Genomic DNA, 14,082 nt, shown 5'->3' on the forward strand with positions numbered 1-14,082 from the left:
AGTCAATTCTAGTTTTATTTATATGATTATATTTTTATATTTTAAATAGTTTAAGTGAATGTCTTCGTAATGATGTAATAAAACAAAAAGTAAAAATAACATCAAGCAACACTTATTTTTTTTAAATTTTCCACCCGGTATCCTGATTAAATTTAGATTCGTGCACATGGGTAAAATATTCCCTAACAAAGTGACTCCATACTCAAGGGGACTCGAACACAAGACGTTTGATAATACAGGAAGAAGATGGTAATACAAACCAACAATCATATTATCATAACTAAGTACACATGGTAATACAACAAGAAAGATTTAAAAAAGAATTACATTTTTTTTTCTCTAATCTAGCTAAGCTAGGGTTTTAACCACCCACCACCACCATCATCACATGGCTCTAGGATTATATAAGTCAAATATTGGACAGAACCAACAATCAAAAGGCCGGATCTCCCAAAAAGATGTGTCTCAAATAATTCTGCCTGCAGCTAGCTGATGACTTCTAAGTACTCTTTTGGCTTCCACTCATTTAATTAATTCCCAGCTTTGATAATAGGGTGATTTTACAATATAATCCTCCATGCACAAGTTATTATATACTAGAGGCTTAGCTAGTTATAGTCAGGTTTAATGGATCTAGCTCCCTGCACAAATTAACAAAAATAATTATCAGCTCTAATTATTATTTGTAGATAAATTAAAATATTGTGATATCTTTTTTTTTTTCTTTTAGCACTTGATGGATTGCTCACCAAATGTTGTGTAGGGCAGGACAGTAGGGGCCTGGTGTTATATTAATGGAAAGAACAAAAGTTGTTGCTGAATCCTGACTGATTTATTATTTTTTGTCTTTGGTCATCTGCACCCCATAAGAGCTGTCCATTACCCTGAAATTTTTTTACTATTCCATGTTAGAAAATTTCACATCATGTATATTACCTAGCTATATACTATTTATCAATCATATTCTACAGTATTTTTTCTATGTATTAACGTTGATATAATATAAAACTATACTACTTATAAGGTAATTACAGGTAATTCTTCGATAACCTGATAAAAATAATAACTAATTAACCTTAGTAATAATGTGTCATCAAAATGTTGGATATCAATTCCATCATTATTGTGTTCTTTTTAGGTGTTTGTCAATTTGTGTGATTATGAATTGATAATGACTATTAAGTAGATTCAATGAATATGTAATACCTGAGGAATAGAATTAGGGAAATGGGCTTGTTGAAACATGAGTGATGTTGAATTATCCAAAAATGGATAGACACTATTAGTGTTAGCAATTACTTCAGCTGCCTGTGATGTAGTAGTTGTGCTACCTTGCTGAATATTTGCCATTTGTGTCTCCAAGCCACTCAAACTCTGGAAAAAAAAATCATAAAAAATGAGTCTGATTAATAATGAAGTCGAAACTTGAAAAATTAAGTTTTTGAAGTTGAATTTGAAAATAATTTTTAAAATTTATGATTAAACACTAGGTTACCTGGTCATCAGGTCTGACCATGAGTGCATCTAAGTCCATTCCAAAGTCATAGTACATTGGATTCAAAGAAGTAAGTTTCATTGAGAGAAACTGAAACATGAGAGACACAATTAGTACTAATATTTTAATTATACAATGTTAAATATAAAGGAAATTATTAATTTATCATTCTCTTTTTTTTACCTCAACTTGGTTTTGCAAAGATTGGACATAATTAATTATCTCATCCAACATAAGGGCCTTTCCAGTTACCTGATCTCATTCAAGACACATGAAAATTGTCAGAAGAATTATAATTTAAAAGATTTTAAAATACTAATTTCTTGAAAAAGTGCCTTTCCATGGTACATGGAAAGACAAATAAAAGACAAAAAAAATTACTGAATTAACTTTGTCATTTACCTTGTCACAACCAGGAACAAGAGATTGCAATATCTTCATCCTTTCACTTATTTTCTCTCTCCTCACCTGAAATCATATCACAAGCTAAACAGTGAAAAAACTGTTGCACATAAATAATAGTAGTAGTAGACACCAACGGTTATGATGGAGTGGTAAGTATCAAATTGGTTATGAACTCGTTTTTTATAAGAAGCATTTTAATCCAATGTGATACTTTTCAACACGAATTCAAATTTATTCAACTCGGTTTTCACACCATATGTTAAATTTTAGTATTCGTTCTGTCTCAATTTATATGACTTACTTTTCTTTTTAGTCGATAAAAAAAAAGACACATTACTATATTAAATAACAATTTAATTTCAAAATATTCATTTATTCTTAATAAAATAATGTATAGTTACACAAATAAACTCGGTGTCAAATCGAACGGAGGGACTAATAGCTAAAGGGGCAAAAGTAAAATTATACCCTTTCAGCAAGACTATGGCTATCAGTTGCCTGACCCCTTCTTGCTCTAACATGAATGTACCCTGTTGGTGCTTCTTCATTAGCTTTCTTCTCATCTTTGGCTACTAATTTGCTATTAATTTTCTTCTTTTTCCCATCATCACCCTGTTTCTCATTCTAATAAGATTAAAAAAAAACAGAGTAATCATTAATCCCAATTCCAAGAAAATGAACAATTTACAAAACAGAAATGGAAAATTAGAATTACCTTAGAATGAGCAGAAGTCATAGAAGAAGACCCTTCACTAGATTTTCTTTTCTTATCCAAAGGACTAACATTAGCCTTATTATTATTTCCATTTTCAATTTTATCAGTAACAGAGGAAGAATCCATATCTAAGCTTATACTGCTGGTACTTTTAGGGTCGTTCATGGTTTGATCAAGGCAAAAGCTATTTTCATGAAGAATTAAATTGGAAGGGAATTCTTGTTGGTAAAATTGAGGAAAACAATTTTGTACTATACAAGAATTGTTTGGTTCCTCAAAAAAGCCAGACATCTTAGTAGGAGAAGTTGGCAAAAATACTGAATCAAGAAGAAAAGGGTTATTGTGTTGTAATTGGTGTGATGAAAAAGCAGCCATCTTTTTGTTTAGTTTTGTGATTTGCTTTGGAATTCTCAATGAAAAAACAGAGGAAGTGAGAGATAATAATGGGTCTGAGAAAATCTCTAAGGGTCAGGTTTATATAAAGATGAAGAGAGAGATAGGACATAATTTTATTTTATTTTAGCTAAATATTGGACATCTTTTTATTTATTTTCTAGTTTATTCCCATGCATTTGACTGGTCTAATCAAAGCTTGGGGGAGGTAGGGTCTGTTAAGTTTGCTGGTAGCTTATATCTATAGAAAATTCTCTGTTTATAAAAAAAAAGATAAGGGTATGAAAAATATCTTAATTTTGGTCGGATTTACTATTGCGATACTAAATTTTCATGAGGACCTATTATCTTCCTAGACTATAATATCGTATTTTAAATATATATATTTGTCCACGTGGACATAAAAAATAATACAAAATTATAAATAGTAATGTGTCCACGTGGGCACATATATACCTTTAAAATACACTATTAAATAGTTCAGGGGGTAAAAATACGGAATTAAATAGTCTAGGAAGGTAATAGTTCCTTATGAAAATTTAGTATCGCAACGGCAAATTCGACCAAAGTTGGGGTATTTTTTAGACCCTTATCCCTATAAAGAAATAATGAAATTTATGTTTAAGATATTAAATAATAAGTAGATAATGAGTATGAATAAGTCATTATAGAGAAGAGATCTTGAGTTCGAGTGTTGTTGAATTTTACTCCAATATGAGATATTTTGATATGAATAAAACTTGATCAGATTTTAATATAAGTATCGAACATATAAATATAAAACTAAAAATGATAATGATATTAGAACAATAGTAGCAGAGTTTTATAAACGGAGTGTACTTGTTTGGCTATGACAGGAGTTGGGAGAGAGAGAGAGAGAGATAGAAGTAGTCTAAAAAAGAAATGAAGGAAGGTGATTAGAAAAAAAAAATGATATAACTTCAGCTTACTGATAACATGATCCTAAAAAGAAAGCTATGAACGTTTAAGATTAGAATAAAAAGTTGTAGTAGATAATCTTGGTGTTGTCACATATTTTGTTGGAGGGGTAGAGGGTCAGGCGACCTCTCAGAATGATAAGGGGTTATAAGGGGTCGTTTGTGTGATGGATAAAGAAAAATAATAAATTTTAAGTACTCCTCAATTATTTGTCTGGTTACAAAGTGTAAGATAATTTATACCAGGATTAATAATTATGACTGAGATATATTATCCCTACTTGTGGGTGAAATACTAATCCTGGGATAACTTATCTCACGATAAAAATGTAAAATAACAAAGTGCCCCCTAAAATCCTCTTTTATAAACAAACAACTTATTCTTAGAGGGTATTTTTGTAAACAACAACTTATTCTTAGAAATTATGCATGTTATGCATTTTGACAAACCAAACAGCCAATAAAAAATAACCTCAACATAACTAATTCCATCATAACTTATCTCAATATACTTATTCCATCATAATTAAGCGGGATAAAGGGTCTGAAAAATACCCCAACTTTGGTCGAATTTGCTGTTGCGATACTAAACTTTCATGAGGACCTATTACCTCCCTAGGCTATTTAATACCGTATTTTAAACATATATATTTGCCCACGTGGACATAAAAAATAATGGAAAATTATAAATAGTAATGTGTCCATGTGAGCACATATATATCTTTAAAATATACTATTAAATAGTTTAGGGGGTAAAAAATACGGTATTAAATAGTCTAGGGAGGTAATAGGTCCTCATGAAAGTTTAGTATCGCAACAGCAAATCCGACCAAAGTTGGAATATTTTTCAGACCCTTATCCCTAATTAAGCTCAACATAACTTGTCTTTAAGCCGAACGACCCCTAAGTAGTCATATATTCTTTTATTCTTCAGTGGGTATTATTATCTGTTGTTTTATTTGCTTTGTATCATGTCTTCTTTTTGTGTGTCAAAAACTTTTCTTTTAGAACTGAGAGTCTAGTAGAAACAACATATATTCCTACCCGACAAAATAGGTATAAGTGGCATCCATCCTATGCTCATCAAGTGTTATTTCAATAAGATTGGGGACTAAAGCAAGCTTCATAATGAGGCCTTACTTTTTTTCCTTCTAATTGACATATATAAATTGATAACCATAATATATTTGGTGTAATCCTACAAGTGAAATCTACGGAGGGTAGGATGTATGTAAGCCTTATGAAGTAAGAATGTAAAAAATGCAATTTTTCAATGAAAATGTATAGTATAAAGTTAAAATAATAAAATCAAACTCAAGAATTTAAAAAGCTGATATAATGATATAAAAAAGTGTTATACTAAATTAAATTCGTAGATACAATGATATTGAAATAGTATTTGATTTGTCAAGTTGACCTTGCTTGTTGGGGATGAAGATGAGTGTATTATTGTTGTTATTACTTTTGTGTTAAAGTTTCCTAAAACATGCATGACACACCCCAATTATAATGAAAATGTCAGTTGCTTTTTTTGGTCTTCCGTTGAATGGCTCTTTCATCAGTGAATCAGAGATGCAAACACTGAGATATGATGATTCAACTTTCAAGTCAGTTATTATAATGTAAAAATATGACAATTCACAAGAGTTGAAACGTAATAAAAACATCTATTCATTGCTATCATTAATTGTACTTGTTTTCAGCTCAGCTTTTAATTATTGTACTCATCACAAACCCCTATACTTTAGTCTAATATTTCTAGCACTAATTTAGTCATGGCCGTATTGTAAAATAGCTTACCTACATCCTTGATTAAAGCAAAAGTGGAAAATTGCATTATTACACCATAATTAGTAATCTAATAATACTTTCTCCTGTTCCTAATTACTTGTCCACTTTTTCATTTATAGTTGTCCCTAATTATTTGTCCATTTTGACAAATCAAGAAAGGACAATTTTTTTTACCTATTATACCCTCAATTAAATGACTAATTACTTTGAAAAATGCAAAACTTTTCATCACTTCATAATTAATAGGGGTAAAATGGTAAACTCACTATGTCATTAATTAATTTCTTAATAGGTATGTCAATTCAAAAGGGGACAACTAATTAGGAACAGAGGGAGTACTAAATTGGTATGAATGATTCTATCCTCAAAAAATTTAAATTAATAGATAAAAAGAAATCTTTATAGGATAAAAATCGAGCATGACAAATGGACGAATCAGGAAGTGATATGTGGCAAGAAAAATAGGTTGAAAGTGAGTAATTAGGAGGGATAACATCAAATACTATCCTCATCGTTAGAATGTGATTGAAAACGGTGTTAAAATAAAAATTATTCGTTCAAAATATAAAAAAATTAAAGGGGATTCAAAATTACTCCCTCTGGTCCATATTTACAAAATTAAGCTTTGCCCAGTGATGCTGCCAGCTATCAACACTGGACCTCAGGCTCATTCTATATTCATTATCCCTTAAACTATGTGAAACGAACAAATATGTCCTTACTATCAATATTTTGGTCCAAAAATGTCCTTATCGGTAATAGTTTGGTCAATACCTCCCTTTTTTCTCTCTCTCTCTCTATATGCTAGCTGAATGTTTTGTCCTTGCAAGAATTTTGAGGGCGTTATATCTTCAATATTTTTCAACCAAATTATAAGGGAAAAAGGACAAATATTGTCCCGAATTTTCGTAAATAATATACAGATATCCCCCGTCATACTTTTGGGACATTGGTGTCCCTGCCATTCAAAATCTAGAGCATATATACCCTTTATACTAACAGACATATACGTGTCATAATCTTATCCACCGAACCGATGGATAAGATTGCACCACGTGTCCCTATTTAGTTTTTCATTAGAGTGAAGGGTATACATGCTCTAGTTTTTGGAGGACAAGGGCACCAATGTCCCAAAAATATTATGAAGGGTATCTGCATATTATTTACGATAGTTCAAAGGTATATTTCTCCTTTGTCCCTAAATAAAATTATAGGAGAGTTCACACCATATATAGATCCCCAATGAACATAGTTAGGTTGGGCTAACTGTTGTCTTTGTCCAGGTCCAGCCTGTTCTTGTGGCTCAATATTCATCAGTCTTAAAACGTGAATGAAACTACTATAGTATATATTTGATCCGACCCCCACAATAAAGAAAAATCGTACTCAGTACTGCTTCGATGAGTAAACTTTTGATTACTACTACTCACTTTTGATTAGTGTTACTCTTTCCGTCTCAATTTATATGATTGTACAAAATTTAAGATAGAAATAAAAACTTTTGAAATTTAAATTTTTTGTGCATGGTCTATAGCACTTGTTGGTCATTTGTGCGATTATAAATAATTTCATTAAAAATAAAAGAGAAATTTTACAATTAAATTATTTCATTAATATAGAAAGGAAATATTTTTTTAAATGGAGTTATAAAAAGAAAAATGTGCCACATAATTAAATTGAGACAAAGAGTGTATAACGTTTAAAAATTACTGAACTACTTAAAGAAAACTTTGACACAAGGAAAAATAGAAATTTAATTATCTTTATTCTTTGAATCAATAATTTGAAAATTTGCACATGTAACATAATTATAATGCGTCTGTTGATATATATTTATATAGAGCCAGCAAAGATCCAAAAATATATATTTAGCACCTTTGGAATTTGGATTATCCCTAATCAATTCCTAATGGATTCTAAATTTCTCATTTGTGTTGATTGATAATTAATTTCAAATCATGCATCTTTACAGTCAAGTTGGTTCCCAACAAAGTTCCAATTTTTGGAAACATATATAACTTTAAATCGCTAATACAAAAAGGGAAAATTCCAACCTGGTACTTAGCACAATTAACGCCCTAAATATTAATCACCTTTAATTTTAGAAAATAAAATAAAATTTGTGCCAGTTGTCGTGATAATACTCATAAGTCATAATATAGTGCCTCTCACAGTCCTTCGAGATCTCCACTCAATGTCTTCTTAGTCTAAGCCTATTCTATAGGTTAATCTATATTGGAGCAATTTTTATTTTTCACATAAATTGATTGAATTATTTTTAAAAAAAGTATACTCCTTCCGTTTTGAAATTAAGAGTGTTTTTAACTTTAATACACCTCTTAAGAAAACTATTCATTCTTCGAAAATAGGAAATGTTTTACTATCTTACCCTTTAATTAAATGTCTTGAAGAAAGAAGTGGTTCTTTAATAATGTAAAACTCCATATTGTATTAAACCAAAAGTAATTTTTGAAAGATTTTCTTAAATATTCTTCTTGATTATGTAAAACATTATTATTATTTTTTTTAAAAGAACGAATTATAGTATTTGAAGTCATGTTTAATTCTATATTTGAAGTTTCAAGTTACAATAATAGGCTATTGTATAAACAAAAGCTTATTTCAAATAATCTCAAAATATTTTGGAATATTTATTCATGGCCAGCTAAATGGCTCCTTAATTTTCAGCATTGTTTTGTATTTTACTTTGCCAAGGTCTTGTTTCATGCACCAGCAATTTGCAACGTGCTTAATAACCCTTGGCTAATTAGGTCAAAGTTAATTTGGAGTGATTTCAGGTACTTTTGAATAATCAAACAGGTTCATGAAACACATTATCTTTGACTCTATAGTTATTACATGTTGCTATAATCACTTTAAGTTTAATTAAATACACATTATTACACCTTTTTGGATAGTTGTTACCCTTTGTATTGTTTTGTTAAAATATGTTATTGTATTTCGTATCGTTTAATTTCATCGTCACATAACAACGCAAAGATTTATTTTGTGTGATCGCGCCATTATCTTAATATATTTTTCTCATTTTGTCTTTATTTATTATTTAATAATTATATTTTATCATTTACCCTACCTTTTATAGTAGCTTTACCTCATACCCTACTTCAAATTATGTGCGTACATTATGTAACGACGGAGAACGATACAATCTATCTAAATTAATCAAAAAATAAAGTATGATACAATATAATACAACACGATACATTATAAAATAAGCACGTAACATAACCCTCCAAATAGTGTAACAAGGTGTATATACACGTTGCTCGTAACAAAAGTACTAATTGCTCTAGTTTCCTCCACAAAAGAACAAAAAGAAAGTACTTAAATGATTATCAGCATATATGCCTCATCAAGTTTTTTAAAATGTTCATTCTAATTAGATTTTATAAAGATTCAACATTTCAAGAAAAGAACAAGGACCTTTTTTTTTTGTTGAGAAATTGAGGTAATGTCGCCTTCTAAAATAATAGCCTAACAAATAAATATTTTTTGTATATTAATATACGATATACATAAAATATACAATATAATTCTGATATAAAAATAGTACGTAATTATTATATATTTGCTTATGATCATATTTCAAAATACAAATTCTACGTTCAAGAAACAGTGATTGGTCAACTGGAATCTAGGGAAAAAGAAAGAAAAAAACCTCTCTCCTGGTCTTGCATTTCAACAAAAAATTTATTAATCAAATATGATACTCGTGGTCAAAAGCTATGCATTATACATATTATTTCAACACATTCATGAATGGTTATATTGTCCTTTTGGAGACTTATAATTAATCGATTATTATTTATTTTGGGAAACTTTTGATAAATTTTAATTAGATGAAAGACAGCGACACAAATTCTCCTAGGATGTTGGGAGTTAATTGATCTAATTCATTCTCATTCTAAAACGTTTTAATTTCTTCTAAACGAAATGTTAGATATGCAAGAACAAGTAGAGGGGAAAGAAATGTTAGTCGTAGAAGAACAAGAGGAGGGAGGGGTAAAACAGGTTTGGGGTATTGTGGTGTCTTGCCACATGGTGTTCACCTCATTAAAATGTCAGTGTCACGTGGGATTGTGTGTTCACATCAAATAACCCTAATGAAAAAAGATTATATTTGAACTATTTAGATAATGACGAGATATTTTTGAACTAATAATATAACATAAGGTAAAACTAATCATTTTTGCAGAGTAGAAAGACAAATTTGATCTTTTCTTGATATTTGTTTACTATTTTCAACAATTAGCTGTAGGAAGCACTTGCGGAAAACGTTTTTGATTTTTCCCCCCACCAAAATCCAATCTATTTTCGATTGATATATTTTTTTCCGAATTAAAGATGGTCTTTTTGTTGAAAACTTTAACCCACGGGGTCATCGTCCGTCAAATATTTAATATATCTCATATAAAATCTAACATTATTTAATATATCTTCATATTATTTTGATTAAAATTAATAATTAATTCAAAATTGTACAGTTTATATTAATTTTTATACAACAAATCAATTATATATGATAGTAATAAATAATCCTTGTGTTATAATCCATAAATTCTACAATCCTTGCTTTACAATATCAATATTATTAATCTCCTAATCATTTTATTCTCGTATTATAATTTCAAAATAGCTTATTCACCAATCAATCGACCCTTTATTGTCTTACTACTCACTCCCGTGATTGGCCTTAGGAAATGAGTATAATTTTTCAGGTAGTGATATTTCAGTCTAGTGTAAAGTTAATATTTTTGCTTTTTATGCAATATGCACACTTTTGTACACACATCAATTAAGTCCATATGGAACTATGCCAACGTCTACCACTAAAAAAAACTATGGCCATATTAAGAATTGGTCAGTGATTATTCTACTGTACTGAGTACTAATGTTGGTCCATTTTCTTTTTCTTGCAACTTTTCACTCATTACATTTGGATCTATTGTTTTTCTGAATGTACCAATTGCCCCTCCCCCGGGGTCGTCTTATTTTTTTTTTAGTTGTCATACTCAATGTAATTCTACAAGTGAAGTCTCGAGAAGATAGGATGTTCGCAAAGTAAGAATGTAAATAATAAATATTTCAACGAAAAAAATATAATATAAAATTAGAATAATAAGACCTGGCTATTTTTAAAAAAAAATCTATATAATTATATTGTAATAGTTGTGTTGAATTATTTGATAAGTTGATACAATGATATTAAAATTAAATTTATTTGTTCCTATGCTTGAAATTTAAATAATACACCAAAAACAAATTTGATCTTATATAAACACACAACAATAAATTTTGCATAATGCATAAGGTTTGACCGTTTAGAATATTCAATAATGAGATATTAAAAATAGAAAAGGAAATAAAATTACTATAAAGATAAATGTAAGAATAGTATAATGTGGGTTCTCAATATATATATATATATATATATATATATACACACACACACACAACCCCTTTAGGTAAAATTGGGGCCCCAAGCGATTGCTTTAATTTAGTGGCCATATAGTCAAGACAACCCTGCCTCCCCCCTCACTACAAGGAATCAGTCCTTTAACAACGACTAAAACAATTACCTTTAGTGACGACTACATCGTCGTGGCTAGCGCTTCCATAATTAAAGTTTTTTGTGACAACCCTCTTAAGTCGCCATGATGAGATATGATTGTAAGGTAGTTAAATAGCTAGTTAAGTCACTAGATGATCAAGGGTAGAATAGACCTTTTGTATTGTTTGTTATAACTAATTCCTTTCAAGTTAGTTAGTTAGTAAAAAGTAGTTAGAAGATAGAATCTATAAATAGCTCCTTCTACATTGTAACAATCAACCATTTGAGCTCAATCAATGAGATTTTCTTCCAAGAGCAGTTACTGCTCATTTCCATAAGTTTGAGCTTCTTCACTTACGTTCATGGTATCAGAGCCACACAATGATTACTGTGACAGGCGATTTCGATTAAGTATCAGAGAATCGAGTGTACATATTCACATATTCATCAGTTCTTCAGTTGATCTACTATTTTACACAATTTTTGGGTGAAATCTGTAGGTAGTTGATGAGTGATTAGCTTCCGCAAACAATTGTTGATCAACAGTGATTCAGGATGATGAATGGGAGAACAACTGCAGATCCAATTCAAGGTTCGAACACTGGCAACAATGGTGAAAACACAGGTGCATCAATGTCAATACCTAATTCTGTAATTGGCCAAGGTATTGATTACAATCATCTTTTTTAGCTTAATTGCAGGAATCACTGAAGATTCGAGGATTGAGATGAACTGCTGGAACAACTCAAGAACAATTAGAAGAGAAAAGAAGAATTAGAGAAGAAGAGAGATTTAGAGAAGAAAACAATGATCTATATATTGATGATCTGAAGTGTACATATGAGAGTGTTTATATACAACTGTAGTGAAGTGACTTATTCAGCCTAATTCTCAACTAACTTTCTGATCGACTTACCAACTTTATGAGCAATAATTCAATGGAACAGTAATGAACAGTAATTGTGTAACTAACTAACTAATTGTCAGTTATAACTGTTGACATGGTCAATACTAAGCCTAATTAGCTGATTAGTGTAACAATACTCCACACCAAAATGAGATCATTGTCCTCAAAGATCAAAACCAGGATTTTGACCTTCAATGCCTAATAGAATTCCCAAGTAGCATCATCAGCAGACAAGCCTTCCCATTTGACCAATACTTAGACCACAACCTTGCCACCCTTCTTGACCATTCGCCTCTGAAGAATACTCTCAGGAGTGGGACAAAGTGGGTTGGCAATGTCAATGACAGGAGGTAATGAGATATTTGTAGGCAATGCAAAACATCTCTTCAATAATAAGACATGCACAGTGGGGTGGATTTTGACAGAATCAGGAAAGCAAAGAGTGTAAGCCACTGGTCCCACCTTCCTCAAAATCTAAAATGGACCATAATACTTAGCTGCCAGCTTATGAAAAGAGTGGCCAGAAACAATACTCTGCCTATAGGGGTGGACCTTGTAGGACACCCAATCACCAACCTCAAAAACTCTGTCACTCCTCTGTGAATCAGCCTGTTGTTTCATTCTCAATTAGGCCCTCCGCAAATAGTGTTTCAAGAGCTCCAATTTCATCACCCTGTAAAGTAATGTAGCATCAAATTCAGCAGAAGATGATTCACCAGGAAGATATGGCAAGTGTAGTGGAGGAGAGGCCTCCTATAAAGTGCCTCATAGGGAATTGTTTGAATAGCACAATGAAAGCAAGAGTTATACCAATACTCAGCCATAGCTAGGCAAGAGAACCAAGTATTAGGTTCTTCACTACAAAACACCTTAAGTAAGTCTCCAAGCTCCTATTCAACACCTCAGTTTGGCCATTAGACTGAGGATGGTATGCTGAAGAAGTGTTCTACTGGACCCCTTGTAGGTTGAACAATTCTTGCCAAAAGTTGTTGAGGAAGACAGCATCTCTGTCACTAGTGATTGTATCAGGCAATCCATGCAATTTAACCACTGTATTCATGAAAACCTCAGCTACTGACTGAGCAGTGTAAGGGTGTTTCAAGGGAAGAAAATGATCATATTTACTTAGTCAATCCACAACCATCAATATGACTTCATAACCCTTGGATTTGGGAAGACTGTCAATGAAATCCATGCTAATTTGAGACTAGACCAATTCAGGAATAAGTAGTGGTTGTAATAGACCTGGATAGACAGCTAGATCAGATTTATTCTTCTGGCAAGTGTCACACTTCTAAACAAATAACTTCACATCAGTTCTGATACCCTTCTAGTAAAATAGAGTCAAAAGCCTCTTAAGAGTAGCTTCTACACCTGAATGTCCTCCCTGTGCAGCAGAGTGCCAAAAGGAGATGATATCAGATCTTAACTGAGGCACCTTACAAACTACTAGTTTCTTCTTTTTCCTGAGCTGGTTATTTTGCCAAGTAAATCGTTTATGGCAGTATGGATTAGCTACCAATGCTGTAATGAGAGTCCTCAATTCAGGATCTGCATCCCAGCTAGATGCTATAACTTAAGAGAGATTAGAAGAAGTATTAGCGAGTATCAAGGTCATTAACTCAGCACCTTCCACCTTAGACAAGGCATCAACCACTTTGTTTTCTACCCCCTCTTTGTACTCAATGACATAGTCAAATGGCTTGAGCTTAGTGAGCCACAACAACTGTGAATTAGTGTGTAATTTTTGTTCTAACAAATACTTCAAAGCCTTTTGATCAGTTCTGATAACAAATTTCTAGTTTAACAAATAATGTGACCACTTGGTCACAATATCCACAATAGCCATTAGTTCCTTATCATACA

General features: G+C 31.2%; 1 protein-coding gene across 1 annotated transcript; it reads right to left on the reverse strand.

Annotated features, from left to right (window-relative positions):
- Window positions 1-755: 755 nt before the first annotated feature.
- LOC125813808 (transcription factor bHLH137-like) lies at window positions 756-3,031 on the reverse strand. The gene is made up of 7 exons (XM_049493271.1): window positions 2,616-3,031; window positions 2,369-2,524; window positions 1,898-1,963; window positions 1,679-1,747; window positions 1,496-1,585; window positions 1,207-1,374; window positions 756-884 (listed from the first exon to the last, which is right to left on the reverse strand). Exons 1-7 carry the CDS (start codon window positions 2,988-2,990, stop codon window positions 792-794), a joined length of 1,017 nt encoding a protein of 338 aa, XP_049349228.1. The 5' UTR covers window positions 2,991-3,031; the 3' UTR covers window positions 756-791.
- Window positions 3,032-14,082: the final 11,051 nt, after the last annotated feature.

The sequence above is a fragment of the Solanum verrucosum genome, unplaced genomic scaffold (assembly GCF_900185275.1).
Source record: "Solanum verrucosum unplaced genomic scaffold, falcon-dt-bn FXZP01000205.1, whole genome shotgun sequence".
NCBI classification, from domain to species: domain Eukaryota; kingdom Viridiplantae; phylum Streptophyta; class Magnoliopsida; order Solanales; family Solanaceae; genus Solanum; species Solanum verrucosum.